At 40.4% G+C, this 18163-nt stretch overlaps 1 protein-coding gene across 3 annotated transcripts in view; it reads left to right on the forward strand.

Moving 5' to 3' along the window:
- Txndc16 (thioredoxin domain containing 16) overlaps nt 1–18163 on the forward strand; it is a 77724-nt gene that overhangs the window by 45443 nt on the left and 14118 nt on the right. For all 3 annotated transcript variants that reach the window (XM_036175760.1, XM_036175761.1, XM_036175762.1), the window contains 6 exons: nt 29–172; nt 734–793; nt 12837–13005; nt 13334–13470; nt 14137–14221; nt 15967–16105. In XM_036175760.1, the coding sequence (XP_036031653.1) occupies nt 29–172; nt 734–793; nt 12837–13005; nt 13334–13470; nt 14137–14221; nt 15967–16105 (734 nt within the window). The remainder of the gene's footprint in view (nt 1–28; nt 173–733; nt 794–12836; nt 13006–13333; nt 13471–14136; nt 14222–15966; nt 16106–18163) is intronic.

An 18163-nucleotide genomic window follows, 5' to 3' on the forward strand; every position in this document is an offset into this window, starting at 1 on the left:
AAATTAAGCTCTCTTTATACCATTTTAGCTATTCAAGATGATGAAGTGGCAGAGACTGTTTTCAGAGACAGGAAGAGACCGTTACCTTTGGAGCTGACAGTGGAGCTGACACAGGAAACATTTAACTCGACAGTCACCACTTCTGACAGCATAGTGCTCTTTTATGCTACCTGTAAGTGTGTTCTTTGGAAGGATGCTATATTTCATGTGAGCACCCTTAAAGGAGATGGGTTTTATGTTTGCTTCCTATGTATTTACATTGTAAAGTGGCAGAGTTTTTGTGTCTCAGGTAGCCTGCACACACTGAAGCATTTACTTTTGATTCTAAGCAGCAGTAAAACTGATTTTCTCTCTTTCTAGATACATAATTTACAAAATGAAGGTTAATGATTAAGCTAGAAATTCAGCTAGTTACTTTTGACAACTAGTTTGACTGAATGTAACTATTTTAAATATATCAACATTTTTTTTACAGTAGTGCAGGAAATCCATTATCTTTAAGGAATAGCCATTTCACTGTATACAGCATGAATGAAAAATGAGTTGCATTTGGAATCTGTATAAGTGATTGAATAATATAGAGTACTCTGTAGTATGATTATTTGTTATTTGGACATGCTAGTTTTGGTAATTCCTATAAATCTCTGCATGTGTTTATGTGTGTGATGTAAGTATGGGTGCTCTGTAGATAAGCATGTCCTAATGTCTGTTGAACTTTCTGGTTTTATTGTAGGGCATGCAGTATCCATGGCATTTCTGCAATCCTATATTGATGTGGCAATTAAATTGAAAGGTATTATCCTGTGATATGCATGCTTATTTTGTGATCTGAATATGAAACTTTTTGTAACAGTGTCTTAAAGATGCAAACAAACAAACAAACCACACATATAATTTCAGATTGTGACCCTAAGATTAAATGAGTTAATCAAGAGGGTTAGTGGTGACACCTCTACAAAGTCTTCGATCATTCAGGACTATTTTAACTAGATTGAGTTTTTTATGTTTCAGTGTGAAGTTGAAAATTGTCATTTCAACATCTATGAGGAGTTGTGTTGGAATTTTGATGAGGATTGCATTGGATCTGTAGATTGGTTCTGGTAGCATGGCCATTTTAACTATATATCCATGAGCGTGGGAGATCTTTCCATCTTCTGATGTCTTCTTTCATTTCTTTCTTCAGTGACTCAAAGATTTTAATCCCACAAATCTTTCATTTGCTTGGCTAGAGTTACCACAAGATATTTTATATTATTTGAGGCTATCGTGGAGCATGTTGTTTTCCTGATTTCTTTCAGAGTCCATTTATTATTTGTGTATAGGAAGGTTTCTGATTTTTTGTGAGTTAATTTTGTTTACTTCTGCTTTACTGAAAGTGTCTATTAGTGTAGAAGTTTCCTGGTAGAGTTTTTAGGATCACTGAAGTATACTATGATATTGTCTACAAATAAAGATAGGCAGACTTCCTCCCTTCCTGTTTGTATCCCCTTGGTCTCCTTTATCTGTCTTACTGCTCTAGCTGAGACTTCATGTACTGTATTGCATTACATAGGTATGGAGAGAGTAGATGTTGTCTTGCTCCCGATTTTAGTGGAAATACTTTTGAGTTTTTCATTATTTAAGTTGATGTTCACTAGGCTTGCTGTAAGTTGCCTTTATTATGTTGAGGTTTGTCCCCTGTATTCCTAATCTTTCCAGGACTTTTATCATGAAGCAGTGTTGAATTTCGTCAAAGGCCTTTTCTGTATCTAATGCAATGATCTTATGGGTTTTGTCTTTCAGTCTGTTTATATGGTGGATTACATTTAGTGACTTACATAGCTGAACCATTCCTGAGTCTCTGAAATGAAGCCTACTTAATCATGGCAGATGGTCTTTTTGATGTATTCTTGGATTTGGTTTGCAAGTATTTTATTGATAATTTTTGCATCTGTGTTCATAATGGAAATTAGTCTGTAATTGTCTTTGTTGTTTCTTCTTTTTCTTTTCTTTTCTTTCTTTCTTTTTTTTTTTTTTTTCCAGTTTTTTGAGACAGGGTTTCTCTGTGTAGTTTTGGTGCCTGTCCTGGATCTCGCTTTGTAGACCAGGCTGGCCTTGAGCTGACAGAGATCCGCCTGCCTCTGCCTCCTGAGTGCTGGGATTAAAGGTGTGCACCACCATCACCTGGCTATTGGTTCTTGATGTGGTTTAGGTATTAGGATGACCATGGCGGTTTCAAAAGAATTGGACAGTGTTCCTTATGTTTCTATTTTATAGAATAATTTGAGGAGTATTGGCATTAACTTTTCTTCAAAAGTCTCATAGAATTCAGTGCTAAAACCACCTGGGCCTTTCTTTCCTTTCCTTGCCTTTTCTTTCTTTCTTCCTTTCTTCCGTTTCTTTCTTTTGTTTCTTTCTTTGTTTCTTTGTTTCTCTCTCTCTCTCTCTCTCTCTCTCTCTCTCTCTCCCTCCCTCCCTCCCTCCCTCCCTCCCTCCCTCCCTTCATTTATTTTTTGGTTGAGAGACTTTTAATGACTGCTTCCATCTCAGTAGGGGTTATAGGTCTGTTTAAATTCCTTATCTGGTCTTGATTTAACTTTGTTAAGTTGTGTGTATTGAGAAAGTTATCCATTTCTTTTAGACTTTTCAAATTTGATGGAGTACAGGTTTTTAAAGTATGTCCTTAGGATTCTTAGGATTTCCTTGGTGTCTGTTGTTATGTCCTCTTTTTTTGGGGGGGTTATTTATTATATTTGTGTTTTAATTTTACACATCAGCCATGGGTTCCCCTGTCCTCCCACCTCCCGCCCCCCACTCCCATCTTCCCCCCATCCCCTCCCCTCCATTCCCATCTCCTCCAGGGCCAGGACTCCCCTGGGGATTCATTTAAACCTGGTGGAGTTATGTCCTCTTTTTCTGTCTCTAATTTTAAATTTGGTTCTTCTCTTTCTCCTTTTTAGTTAATATGGCTAAGGGTTTTACAATTTTATTTTCTCAAAGAAACAACTCTTTATTTTATTGAATCTCTGTAATTTTGTTGTTGTTGCTATTTTGTTGATTTCAGCCCGAGATGATTATTTTTGCTGTCTACTCCTTTTGGGTGTGATTTCTCCTTCTGTTCTAGAGCTGGCAGTTATGCTGTTAAAAGTTACTAGTGTGAGGTCTTTCCGGTGTCTTTATGTAGACAGTGCTATAAACTTTCCTCTTAGAGCTGCCTTCATTGTGTACCATAAATTCTCATATGTTGCAATGATTTCATTTTCAATCAGTTCTAGAAAGTTTTAAATTTCCTCCCTAATTTCTGTCTCGACCCATTTTTCATTCAGTAAAGAGTTGTTCAGTTTCTATGAGTTTGTTAGCTTCCTGTTGGTTCTGTTGTTGTTGACATCCAGCTTTAATATGTGTTTAGGATGCTGGGTGTTTGTTGTTGTTGGTTCAGTTTTCTTATACCTGTTGAAGCTTGCCTTGTATCCAAGTATGTGAAGTGTGTGGTCAGTTTTGGAGAAAGTTCCATGATCTACTGAGAAGAATATATGTTTTTGTGTGTGTGTTTTGATGAAATGATCTATAACTATCTCTTAGGTCCATTTGGCTTATGACATCAGTTAGTTTCAGTACTTCTTTGTTTAGCTTTTTGTTTGGATGACCTGTCTATTGGCGAGAGTCAGGTATTAAAGTCAGGGCTAATATGTAATTTAAGGTATATATACCTTAAATGTGTTTCTTTTATGAACACGGATGCCCTTGTGTTTGGTGTAGAGATGTTAAGAATTGCAATGTCCTCTTGGTGGGTTTCTCCTTTGATGAGTATGTAGTTCCTTCTCTATCTCTTCTGATTAGTTTTGGGTTGAAGTCTTTTTTTTTTTTTAATCAGACATTAAAATGAATACACCAGCTTGCTTTATAGGTCCATTTGATTGGAATATTTATATTTATTTCCATCCCTTTCCCCCAAGGTGATGTCTATCCTTGATGTTTTGGATGCAGCAGAAGGATGGATCCTGTTTTCAAATCCATTATGTTATTATGTCTTTTTTAAATTTATTGTTTTTTTAAATTTTTTTTTGTTTTTTGTTTTTTGTTTTTTTGTTTTTTGAGACAGGGTTGCTCTGTGTAGCTTTGCACCTTTCCTGGAACTCACTTGGTAGCCCAGGCTGGCCTCGAACTCACAGAGATCCGCCTGGCTCTGCCTCCCGAATGCTGGGATTAAAGGCGTGTGCCACCACTGCCTGGCATTATTATGTCTTTTTATTGGGGAATTGAAACCATTGATGTTGATCAGTGAGCATTGTTTGTTGATTTCTGGAGTTTTGGGGTCTTATGATGTGTTTTTTCCCCATCTTTTGATTTGCTTGTCTGATATTATTTATTCCTTGTGTTTTCCTGTGTGTGGTTAACCTTTTCAGGCAGAAGTTGTCTTTCTGGTGCCTTCTGTAGGGCTGGATTTGTAGATAGATATCTCCTTAAATTTGGTTTTCTCATGGAATGTCTTTCTTTTTCTATCTGTTGTGACTGAAAGTTTTGCTGGGTATAGTAGTCTAGACTGGCATCTGTGGTCTCTTAGAATTTGTAGAACATCTTTCTTTTAGAACACCTTCTGCCTTTTAGAGTCTCCAGTGAGAAGTCAAGTGTTACTGTAATAGGTCTGCCTTTATATGTTACTTGGTCTTTTTCCCTTGCAGCTTTTAATATTCCTTCTTTGTTCTGTACATTGAATGTTTTCATTAGTATGTGTCATGGGGAATGTCTTTTCTGTTCCAGTTTATTTTGTGTTCTGTACACTTCTTGTACCTTGGTAGGTATCTTCTTCTTTAGGTTAGGGAAATTCTCTTCTATGATTTTGTTGAAAATATTTTCTGTGCCTTTAACCTTGCTTCTTCTACTCCCTCTGTTCCTGTTATTTATAGATTTGGTCTTTTCATAGTGTCCCAGATTTCCTGAATGTTTCTACCTGGAGTTTAGAAAAAAATCACTATTTTCTTGACCAAGGCATCCTTTTCTTCAATAGTGTCTCCAGTGCTTAAGCTCTGTCTTCCATCTTTTATTCTGTTGGTGAGGCTTACCTCTAAGGTTCCTTTTCAGGTTCTACATTTTTCATTTCTAGACTTTCCTCAGTTTCTGTTTTCTTTATTGATTCCCTTTTCACTTGCAAGTCTTGAACTGCTTTCTTCTACTGTTTGTTTATGTTTCCATACATTTCTTCAATGGGTTTATTCACTTCTTCTTCAAGGACTTCTAACATGTTAATAAAGGCTGTATTGAGGTCCATGTCTTCTACTTCAGCTATATTGCATTTTCAGGGCCTTCTGTGGTAGAGTTGCTGGGCTCTGGTGGTGATTTGTCTTGGATGTTATTGATTGTGTTTTTTACTGACATCTAAGCATCTGGGTTTGGGATATTTTGTAATTCTAGGTCCTGATATCAGGTCTTATCTTTGTTGGGGTAGTTTTCTGTTCCTGGGTTTTCTTGCCCTTTCTGGTTCTTAGGAGAGTGTGGATGGCTGTGGGTTGCCTGGTAGGGAATGCTCCTGAGATCCTACCAGGTGTGGCCACTGGTTGTTCCAGATAGAATGTGTGTTTTTGGTACTGGGAGCTGACACGTAGGCATGGAGATGGGCTTGGGGGGTGTTGACGGAGTCCACAGAAGGAGGAAAGCAGGGTGTTCCACCAATGTGTGCTTGGTCCCCTGGGATTGGTAGTGGAGAGTGAGGAGAGGCCAGGGCAATAGTCTAGGGGTCAGAGTGGGGGATGGGATTTGGGGAAGAGGAGGGAGAGTGAAGACTTGAAAATTGCTTACCTACTTCCCTGGTCAGCATGGGGCGGGGGCGGGTTCCCAAGGAATGCATGAGAGTGTTGTTGGCTGAGACAAAGGGATGGAGTGGTGAGGATGGCTGTAGGAGAAGATCTTTGTGGTCCTCAGAGATGGGTCAGAGAGGAAGGGAAGGCTTTGGTAGGTGATCTGCTACAGAGCTGAAGATGAGACAGGGGAATTGGATTTAGAACAGAGATGATAGGGTGAAGGTTTGAAGATTCCCTACCTGCTTCCCTGGCCTTTGTGCTTGGTGGGTTGCAGGGAATTAGTTTTCTTGCTGTCTGTTGCTGTGATAAAACACCATGACCAAAAGCAACTTAGGGACAAGAGGGTTTATTTCTCCTCACAGCTTACAGTCCTCCATGAAAGGAACTCAGGGTAGGAACTTGGAGGGAAGACTGGACTAGAGACCATGAAGGAATGCTGCTTGCTGGCTTGATCTCCTTGGCTTTCTCACCCTGCTTTTGTGTACAGCCCAGCACTATCTGCCTGCTTGATACAGTGGGCTCCTCCTACAGATTGCCCTCTTACAGCAACCATTAATTAAGACAGTACCCCACAGACTTGCCTATAGGCCAGTTATGAAGGCATTTTCCCAATTATGTTTCCCTCTTCTCAGATATGCCTAGGTTTGTGTCAAGTTGATTAAAAACCAACCAACAATATACTATCAATAACAATAGTGTTTTGCATCTATGTTGACTTCTATACAGATTAAATATTCCAGACCTGAAAAATTGAGGAACAGAAGTATTTTGGATTTATTTAATTTGGAAATAAATTTAGTAATTTAATTTGGAAGTAAATTAAATTTAATAATATAATTTATATAAAAATCATATAATGAAATATCTTGGGGCTGAGACCAAGATCTAAACATGGAATTCATTTGGTTGACTTACATCCTGTAAAAATTGTAGCCAGTATTTTTCTGATTATAGTTTGTCACATTAGTCTAGAATTTTCTACCTGTGGTGCTACGTGAACACCCAACAACTTTCAGACTTTGGAGCATTTTACACTTCAGAATTTTAAGTTGTATTAGGAATCTCTAGAGAAGCAGAACCCAGTAGAATGAATATAATAGAGGGGATTTATTAGATTAGCTTACGTGAAGATATGCTTGGGAATCCGACAGTGGCTATCTTCACACAGAGAAGCCTGCGAGCCCAGGAGCCTCCAGTCCACGAAGCTGGATGCCTCTGCAGTTCCAGTGGTACTGAAGGTCTGCAGATTCCCACAGAGCCACCAGTTCCGTCTCCATTGGAAGCTTAAAGAATTAGGCTCTGGTATCAGCAACAGAATGTATTGGCAGTAAAGGCAGCAGCAACTGGGTAGATGACTCTTCCAACAGGGTGAATCTACTCACCAGAAGACAGAGCAGTGAAGCAAAAAGCAAAGCCTTTCCCTCAGGATGTCCTTTACCTGGCTGCCATAGTAAAAACACTACATAGATTTTAGAGTGGGTTTTTATATAACCCGATCAAGGAAATCCTTTGCAGATATGCCCAATAGCTTACCTCTCAGTTAATTCCAGTTAAATCCAGTTATGTTGACAACCAAGAATAACTATCACAAGTCCACCCCTGTCAACCCAACACCCAATCATATCTCCATACATTATGCTGAATTTCCAGGTGAAAAAACCATAGCAAGTCATAATTCTGTCTATTGTAATGTCTCACTTATAACCACCAATGACAGTTTCCCCTGAAAGAAGATAAAAAGAAGACCCCTTGAGGAATGCCTAGTCTTTTAGTGTCCTACAACTTTGATATTGTAGATTTACAACATGTCATTACTGATACCACCTCAATCTAGGTCAGCAGCGCAAAGTCACAGGAACAGGAAGCAAAATTTTTTCTAGTGGGCTACTAGAGGTGATGGTTAGTGGCACCATTCTACCCCTTGATTCCTGGACGCCTGAATCCTGTACAGTATATTGGGTGCCGATTCAGAGCCTACACAACTCTCTGGAGAACTTGGCTCCAGCCCTCCAGGCTAGTGTTACCTAGTTGGCACCGTAACTGTGTCGACAGAAGGCTGTCCATTATTCTGTCAAGTTACTGCAGAATGATGGGAGACATGGTAAGACCAGTATAGACAGATGAGCTCACTGCTGCACTTCCTTTACTGCAAAGTGAGTTCCCTAGTTCAAAGCAGTGCTGTGTGGAATATCATGACGGTGGATAAGGCCTTCTGTGAGTCCATGGATGGGATAAAATGATGATGGATAAGGCCTTCTGTGAGTCCATGGATGGGATATCATGATGGTGGATAAGGCCTTCTGTGAGTCCATGGATGGGATAAAATGATGGTGGATAAGGCCTTCTGTGAGTCCATGGATGGGATATCATGATGGTGGATAAGGCCTTCTGTGAGTCCATGGATGGGATATCATGATGGTGGATAAGGTCTTCTGTGAGTCTGTGGATGGGATATCATGATGGTGGATAAGGCCTTCTGTGAGTCCATGGATGGGATAAAATGATGGTGGATAAGGCCTTCTGTGAGTCCATGGATGGGATATAATGGTGGATAAGGTCTTCTGTGAGTCTGTGGATGGGATATCATGATGGTGGATAAGGCCTTCTGTGAGACCATGGATGGGATATCAGGATGGTGGATAAGGCCTTCTGTGAGTCCATGGATGGGATATCAGGATGGTGAGTAAGGCCTTCTATCAGTCCATGGATAGTAGTTTTGTCAGAAGCTGTGGTGATATATTGTGTACGCTAATAAAATTTGTCTGAAGATCAGAGGACAGAATAAGCAACTAGATTAAACATAGAAGCCAGGCAGTGGTGGCACATACCTTTAATCCTAGCACTAGGGAGGCAGAGATCCATCTGGGTCTCTGTGAGTTCAAAGCCACCTGGAACTACATGAGATTGACTCAGTCTAAGAGAGAAAACAGAGCCAGGCAGTGGTGGCACACACCTTTAATTCCAGTACTGGGAAGCACACACGCCTTTAATCCCAAGAGTTGATGGCTGGGCAGAGAAAGCTATATAAGGCGTGAGGAGACAGGCTCTTTGGAAGAAGCGTCCCTTTCAACTAGAGGCTTTTTTGGGCTGGAGCCTTTCAGGTGAGGACTCAGAGACATTCAGTCAGAGGATTTGTGAGTTGGCGAGGTGAGCTGGGTGGCTTGTTCCTTTGTCTCTCTGATCTTTCAGCATTTACCCCTATATCTGGTTCCAGTTTTTGTTTTGTTTTTATTAAAAGACCATTTAGCAATTCGTGTTAGAATAAGCATTACTTGCAGGAAGGGCAAATCCATATCCAAAGTTAAGAATTGGTTAAGAATGATGTACTACCCTTTCTATAATGGTCCAGTGTAGTCAATCTGCCATTAGGTGGCACCTAGTCACACAGTAAATGTGTCATATAATCGCAGTCCAGTGCTGATCTCTACTACTGGCAGATCTGGCACTCAACAGCAGCTGTAGCCAGGTCAGCTTTGGTGAGTGGAAGTCCATGTTGTTGAGCCCATGTGTAACCTGCATCTCCATGGGTCCACTGGGATAGCCTGGGAAAGAGGCTGCCTCTCCACAGTGGGTCATCCTGTCATCTTGATTATTGAACTCCTCACTGAAGTCCCTTTTTGATGGGCATTTATTTATTTATTTATTTATTTATTTATTTATTTATCTATTTATCTATGTTTTTTGAGACAGGGTTTCTCTGTGTAGCTTTGTACCTTTCCTGGAACTCACTTGGTAGCCCAGGCTGTCCTCGAACTCACAGAGATCTGCCTGCCTCTGCCTCCTGAGTGCTGGGATTACAGGTGTACGCCACCACTGCCCAGCTTGATGGGCATTTATATAGGGCACAAAAGCGTCTTTGCATCCTTTGACAATTTGATGAGCTCTGTCCATGTACCTTTTCCCCAGATGTCTTTCTTACCAATTCTCAATCTCACTTCTTCCAAGTCCCCAACCGTCCAGCCAACCATTGGCCACAGCCCATGGATCAGTATATAGCCACGTATTTGACCATCCTCTTTCCAAGCATATGCATTACCAAAATGATACTCAACTCGTACTCTAATTTTTTCCATTATAAAAAATATTGTAGGGCTGGAGAGATGGCTCAGTGGTTAAGAGCACTGATTGCTCTTCCAGAGGTCCTGAGTTCAATTCCCAGCAACCACATGACAGCTAACAACTGTCTATAACTCCAAAATCTGACACCCTCACTCAGACCTACATGCAGGCAAAATGCCAATGCACATAAAATAAAAATAAGCTGGGCGGTGGTGGCGCACACCTGTAATCCCAGCACTCAGGAGGCAGAGGCAGGTGGATCTCTGTGAGTTCGAGGCCAGCCTGGGCTACAAAGCGAGTTCCAGGAAAGGCACAAAGTTACACAGAGAAACCCTGTCTCAAAAACAACAACAACAAAAAAAAAATAAAATAAAAATAAGTGAATTAAAAAAATATTGTAGTACTTTTTACATTAATCCTATTTTCTGTCTTTGATGTTGGCCTCTTGAGAAAAAGCCAGTTTTTGGAAGTCTAGGATTATGAGTATTTTTCCCTCAGCCACAAGGTGGCAGCAAATGTCAGATTTAATTAAGTATTATTATTATTTTTGAGGGGAGTACCTACATAGTCACAGTGTCAAAGAAAAGCCCCCTTTCAGATTAGAAATTTTATTTGAAGTTAATGTGTTGGTGAAATGCATGAGATGTAGTCCTCTAGGCATATTAGATTGTTAACTGAAATATAATTCGACAGCGAATCCACTTTCTTTTAACTAATTCCTTCAGTATAAGGAGTCTTATAACTTTAAATAACATGTGTCTGTGCTTTTTCTCATTTACAAGAAAAATCAGCTTTCAGTTCTGGGTGAAGAGTTTAGGAGGGTCTGCCATGTTGAGGACAGTTGCAATGGAGAAGACGTGAGTCATAGTGTTCACTGGGTTCCACATGTAGGTGGCAGTTATGATGCGGTGGAGGAGCAGGTGTCACCAACTCGTAACAGCGTGACTGAGGAGTGGAGGATGGCAAACCACTGGCCAGCAGGTCTGCTCTTAGGAGGAAGAGGGTGTCCCTTTGTTAACTAGTTCATTTAATGTTCCGGTAGTAATGTACTTTGGTTTAACCATTTTAAATATACCTGCAAAGAAATAACAGTGTGCATTCCCACATTTCTATGGGATGTGTACTTAGCAAGTACTGGGACTATAGTGGCACATCTTATACTATTTTATTAAGCAGAGGTAACGTTAAATCTGAAGTGATGTTATTACTTCTGGGAGCTAGAATTCTTTTAAAGCATAAAGGTGGTTTCCATTATTCAAAACCATTTATAGCAGTGATGGCTGCTCTTCCAGAGGATCCAGGTTTGATTCCCAGCACCCACAGTCACACCTGTCTGAAACTCCAGGTCTAGGAGATCTGATGCCCTCTTTTGGCCTCCATGGGCACCAGGCACAAACATCCAGGCAAAACACCACACACAAAAATAAATAAAATTTAAAAACTTTTTATTATAAAATACAAAACCAGTACATTTCATAATTTGAGTCATATAGTTTTGTTATACATGGATGACCTAAATTGATACAGCTTTCTTTCTTTTTTTTTTTTTTGTTTTTTTCAGACAGGGTTTCTCTGTGTAGCTTTGCGCCCTTTCTGGAGCTCACTTGGTAGCCCAGGTTGGCCTCGAACTCACAGAGATCCACCTGGCTCTGCCTCCCGAGTGCTGGGATTAAAGACATGCGCCACCACCGCCTGGCTGTTTTTTTTTTTTTTTTTTCCAGCTTTCTTAACCTAATGTATTAGCTCTTACTTTTTATTAGAGTAAATTTATTTCTTTTTATTAGCTTAATTATGTGTTGTTTATATTAATTTATTTTTAAAATCTGTTTTCACCCAATGATCTATATATATATATTTAATAGAGCTTTACATGTTTCATTGTTGAACAAGTAAGAATATGAGCTTTATATCCCATGCATTTTCCTAGGCTGAAAAGAGATATGGTCTTTAGATGGTGATGATAGCTGAGGCCCCAGGTGGGTGCTTCGATGGTGAAGAATACAGGCATGGTCTCTTCTCCCAAGGAGTTCTCTTCATAGACAGACATTAATCAGCAAGGCAGATGAAGACAGGGCCACAAAGCTTGACGAGGAAATGAGTACTGTGTTCTGTCATCGCATGTGGCAAAGGGAGCTGGTGCAGGTGGGGTGCCGGGCAAGGCGGCCATGACAGTGTCGTGTTGACACATACCTACACTACAAAGCTTGGTGGGGTGGGCTGGTAGCAAAACAGTGATGGGAGATGGGTGAGGAGGAGTGTGCCGGCCACCAGAACAGATTGGAGTTTGAAAATGGTATCTCTAGGAATGTTTTAGAGATTCTGAATGTGGGAAGGGAATCAGAAGTAGTTATCCAGAAAAAAAGAAGAATACTGGCAATAATAGAAATAGAAATAATTGGAAACATGTAAAATTTGAGTGGTAAAATTGAAAAGATACCTGGCTGGGTAGGCATGGGAAACTTAGAAACTGAGAGGCGTGAAAGAAGTTTCTTTTCTTTTTTTTTTTTCTTCTTTCTTTCTTTTTTTCCCGTAGCCGCACAAGAGAGGCCCCCTTCACCACTGCCCAGAATGGAACTATTTAGTTTCAGACTTGTAGAGTTTGAGGATGTGTTCATTCACAGGGTAACAGAGCCACCGCTAAAGAGAGCTGGGTCTGGAACTTCAAGGAGAAGTTGAGGCCAGAGATACAAGTGTAGGCTATACTGGATTGTTGGTCATTCCTGGGATTGTTGAAAAGAGTGTAGAGCAAGAGGAAAAGCACTTTTAACTCAGGCTTAAGAGGGTCCCAGCTCCAGTAATAGAAGAGCCTGTAGAAGGGTCCAAAGGGCAGAAGCTGTAGAAACGGGAAAAGGCCAACAGGGAAGGTCTTACAGAGGAAGAGAGTCCTGCAGGAGTGTGTCATGCTGGGCACTTAAAATGAGTGGGGTTGGAAGATAGGGAAACTGAGCCATGAGCATTCTACATTAGTGTTTATGAAGTGTACGTTTTTCTTTAATTCAGGCACATCCACTGTCCTCCTCACTAGAATAAATTGTGCGGATTGGTCTGATGTATGTACAAAGGAAAACGTCACTGCATTTCCTGTGGTAAAGTTGTATAAGGAAGGCGAGAGCCCGGTGACTTACGCGGGCATGTTGGGAACGAAAGACCTCCTGAAGTTTATTCAGATGTGAGTGTTCAGCTTCACTTGAAGATGTCCAGGTTTGAGGTCTATAGCTCAACTCTGCACTTTGTTGACATGCTTTTAATAAGTCCAGGGGGATTCTAGACTGAGATCACAGAGGAAATGTTGACAGCGAAGCTTTGTGCATGGTCTGCCACTTTCGTTTAATGAGACAGAGTCTTTCTAAAAGAATAATTTTGTCCAGTAGTCTATGTAAGACATTGTTTGCTAGGTTCTATGTTTTTGTTTTTTGTTTTTTTTTTTTTTTTTTTTTTTTACAAACTGGAAAATATCTTTAAAAATTAATTTTGAGTCTAGTTATATGTTTATCCAGAAACAGGATCTCCTGTCCAGTGAACATAGCATCCATCCAAGAAGCAGAAAAATACTTACGTGGGGAATTATATAAAGACCTGTTCAGTTTTACTAGTGTGTCAGTACTGGGGCTCTTTAGTCCAGCCATGACGCCAGGTAAGTAGAGTTGCCACTCGCTCAGCTTTTATTTTATTTCATGTTTGCTTCATGTGTGGTACATAGGTGTGTGTGTGTGTGTGTGTGTGTGTGTGTGTTTGCAGTTTTAAGGTGCATATCATATCATATACTTGCACCTCTCTCCTGTCTGTACGTAAGAAGACAGCTGTGTCCATTTCCCTTGCTTCAGCAGTACATTCAAAAATACCAACTATTTATTTGATTATTCTGTATCATTCGAGTGCTATACATTTTAAAATTTATTTTTATTTTATGTACAATGGTGTCTTGCCTGAATGTATGTCTGTGTGAGGGTGTCAAAAGCCCTGAAACTAGAGTTGTGATAGGTGTGAGCTGCCATGTAGGTGCTGGGAATTGAACCTCAGTCCTTAAGAATCTCTCAGCTGCTGAGCCATCTCTCCAGCCCTGAGTGCTATCAGTCTTAAAAATGACAGAGAACATTTGTTTAGGAAACCATGGTTGTGTCATATCAGTAGATACCTCTTTAGCAACAGTGCCACAAAACAGATTTGTTTTAGCTGTTGTGTGTCTGCACTTAAGTATTAATCTTGGTAATGAAGTTCTACCATCTGGAAAGCCTGTGTAGGCTGCCTAGTACACATAATGTGAGAGTTTCTCAAGCTTATCTTGTCTGTGTCTGTGCAGCAAAAGAACATTTCAGAGAAGCAGGGAAGCAGCTGAGAGGCTCTGTCATCACGGGAGTTTATTCTGAGAGTGATGTTTGGATACTGTAAGTTTGTTGCTCTTCTAATTCTGGGGCAGATGAAACGATGCCACTTTATAATTGTGCCACTTTACAGTTGATGTGGGGATTAAGAAGAATCTTAAGTTAATTTTCAACCAACAGGCAAGGTGACAAGTGTCTGGAATTTCATTAATACTTAGCCTGGTCTCCCATCTTCCTGCCATCCCCCCGCCCCATCTGTATCTACCCACTACAGTATTCTACATTTTAACTTTTCTTCCAGGAAGATGTCTGGGAAGTGCTATGCTGTTAGCTTCTTTAAATACCCCCTTGGAGGTGCCCATAGACATGATCTTGGGCTCCTACTTAATTTTGAAGCACCCACAGAAGTGATTATATTTACTTTTGCTCCTTATAAAAGTTTTTGTCTTTAGATCCTGTTATTTGTGCTTTGACCTATCTTTGGAGTCTTTATAGTGTTGAGGATTTTATCTCTCGATTGCTGTTTTTGTTTGCCACCAAAGAATATGTAAAAATGTATTAAAACTTCACTTGTTCTGCTGGTGGAAGGTGGGATTGCTGTGGGTCACCAGTGTACTCTATTGGTGTATTGCTATAGCATGAAAGACTGGACTGCACATTTGGAGATTTGCATTAACACACATCACATTCATCATGAGGCAAGTGGACTTATAAGCACCCGTAGTTTGTGCTTTCAATTTTCTGTCTGCAGCGTTACTAATTCTGATGTCTGAACTCAAGGTCTTTCATTTTGAACTCTTCTTGATGGGGAAACTTTAGATCATTTTCTGAAATTAGTAATTTTTTTTCAGTAGAATGTATATATTGAAGCAGGATATAGGAGACCCGTCTATCTGATAAACTGTAGTCACATACTATTTTCTGCTGTTAATTGGCATTTAAGATATAAAGAGCTGGGCCAGTACTCTTTTCAGAGTGTTTGGTTTATAGCCAGCTAGCTCATCAACTTGGTGCTCCCTCTGGGAGATCTGGAGTGGGCTTTTACCAACCTTATGGTATGGTAGTGTCTGCACTTCTTTCTCTCTCACACCGTATGTCTTTACTGGCCATGGCACACTGGATATTTTTCACTTAGAGGATTTCAGTTTTATCAGATTTAATAGCAAAAGTGAGCTCTTCACACACTGTCTAGAGCACCTCAGGAGTTCAGTGTCTTGTGGTCTTTGCTCTCCGAGCCCCATTCAGCTCTAAGACAGGATGACAGAAACTACTTTTAGAAGTACTCTGTTGAATGAAGATAGATATGGTACTGACTACAGTACCCGGCGGAGTTTAGACTCGCCATCGGTACCCTGCCTTACTCAGGCCTGTGATGAGTAGTCCAGAAAGGTGGAGAGCCACGGAGTGTTCCAGGTCCTACTTACACGTTTTCTTGAGGGTGAGCTGTAGAGAAGACTGCTTTAGATTATTGTCATTTTCTTATAACAGAGATTGTCAAGACTCCCAAACTTTCTCAGATAACCTCACTTATAAATTTGTCTGGAAATTGAGATAAATTTCTCCTTAGCACTAGGGCTTTTTAAGGTTTTAAACTTTGGTTGTTTGGGACAGTATCTCAGTGTATAATCTGGGCTGGCTTCAGACTCATGATCCCTTTCTCAGTTCTCGCAGTGGGGGTTGTAGTCACCCCCTCTCACTAGCTAGCACTTCCCTCTGCTGCCTCCTCTAGGAGGGCTGGGCTAGCTCTTCATGTTTTTGGTGACTTGCTATATTTTGGTTGTGAATTTTAATAGTATATTTCTCCATAGGTCAAATAAATATGCCGCAACTCTCCCAGCCATGCTGCTGGCCAGGCCCAGAGAAGGTAGAATAGAGAGTGTTCCACTAGCCTCCACCCCAGTGCAAGACATGGTTCAGATACTAGCAAATGCGCCCCTGGAAGCATTTGTGAGTATATCGCATAGAATAAGAAAGTTGTTTGAAATGAAATTCACATGATAAATGGTAATATCTATTAGCAGACAAGTTTTCAGCTTTGGGAGGCACTGGGGTGTCATGTTTTGTGGCTGAATACTTGTTTGGTTTGGTTTTGCTGTTTGTCGATGATACACAAAGCTTTTCGAGTTTGCTGCTAAAAGTTTACATGGCTTTCTGGAGCCGAAGTACCCAATGTAGGGTGACCCTTGTTCCAATGCAGGTGGTCCTAGAAATGCAGACTTCCTGGTTGCAAATTCTTTTGAGTCTTATTGGCTCTGTGGTGCCTTGCTGCTCTGAGTTTCTCATGTGTAAGGTGCAGAATCACTAGGAGTTAGACTAACTGGCAGAGGAATGCCACTTTGTAGAGGGTGTCTGGCTATAGAGCACATGTTCAGCAAGTGCTACTACTGTTACAATTTGTACAGCTTTAAAGTGCCACCTCTGATCCTCTTTTTGTTGCCCCTAACAGATGTAGCCTGGTTACTGGATTTCAGTAGCTAGAATATTGCTCATTTGTCCACAGCTCTGCCTTTCTAAAGTGATGACAGGGTACTATTACCAGCTATAAATACTGAGTGACTTGTCTCCCATCACCTTTCTTCTCATAGTGACCTAAATACTAATACATTAGGGATTCAAATAAATGTAGTCTTTAAAACAAGTCTCTTTGTTTCCTTGAGTCCAACCTCCTGACCCTCCTGCTAAACTAAAGGGTATCATCAATCAAATAATTGAGTTAATATTTTCCTAAATCATTAGTATAGTAATTTTTTTTTTTTTTTGGTTTTTCGAGACAGGGTTTCTTTGTGTAGCTTTGCGCCTTTCCTGGAACTCACTTGGTAGCCCAGGCTGTCCTCGAACTCACAGAGATCCACCTGCCTTTGCCTCCCGGGAGCTGGGATTAAAGGCATGTGCCACCACCGCCTGGCAGTAATTTTTTTAAGAGACATGCTATTAAGGAATTGTGACCTTATTATATACATGGTATAGTAACTTTATGTTTTTTCAAATAATAAAAAAACAATAGAGAAGGAAATTAGAGCCAACTGTAATTTCTCCAGGTTTAAACTTGAGAATGTATTTCTCCAAAACCTAAAAATATTTATCTATGTCTTTTTATCTTAAGTATATTTGCTTGAGGGAAAATGCATATAAGTGCTTATTTTTAATATCTGCTCAATATTCGGTTGTGTTAATGTTCCATGTGTACTTAACTGTTTTCCTCTTGGTGGATATTGGTCACCTTTCAGATATCCTGGTCTGTCTTTCTTGATAAGGAAAAAGGAGACAGTTCATCACTGGCCTTTGTTTTCACAGATTCTATCTAGTCATCCAACCGAAAGCAGGCCGGCCTGTCCCTGTCACTGATCTGATACAAAATCTGCATTTTTCTCAGGAGCTGGAAGACTTGCTGAGGGGCTCCTGTCCACTCTCACAGTTACACTTGCCTTTCACCTTCCTACCCTGCCGTCCTTCAGCCCACCAGTGCTCCCCATGTAGCCTTAACAGCTCTGCCTGTTCTTTGAATATCTCTCAGTATCTGTAGCTCCTTGCTGGAGGACGAACCTCAGCTTGTCAGGATCTTACTCTTTATACAGGGACACTTTCTCAAATCCTGAGTCCCCCACCTTGTCTTTCTGACAGGTAGGCTTCCTTACTGTCAGACATGCCAAGTGGCCCAGGACCCCAGAGTTTGAATGCCTGTCTCTTCTAATGTGTAAACTCTGTACCGGCAGGGAGTTCCTTAAGAAGCACTTTCACGGTTCAAGCTTCTTAGTTCTGAGTAAATGGGTTGAGTGGAAGTCATCACCCTTATCTCCTGTTTCTGGGGCTTGGTGAGATCTGTCAGTGTTTAGGAGGGGAATGGGACACATGAAGTGATAGACAGTAGTCAGCAAAGAAAGCCAGCCTAGGAAATTTGAAGAAACAGACTTGGTATTTAGCTTGTGATGTAGGAAAATATAGATGATGATTTTTAAAATTTTTTTAAAGATTTATTTATTTATTATGTATACAGAAGAGGGTGCT

The sequence above is a fragment of the Onychomys torridus genome, unplaced genomic scaffold (genome assembly GCF_903995425.1).
Source record: "Onychomys torridus unplaced genomic scaffold, mOncTor1.1, whole genome shotgun sequence".
Lineage (NCBI taxonomy): Eukaryota > Metazoa > Chordata > Mammalia > Rodentia > Cricetidae > Onychomys > Onychomys torridus.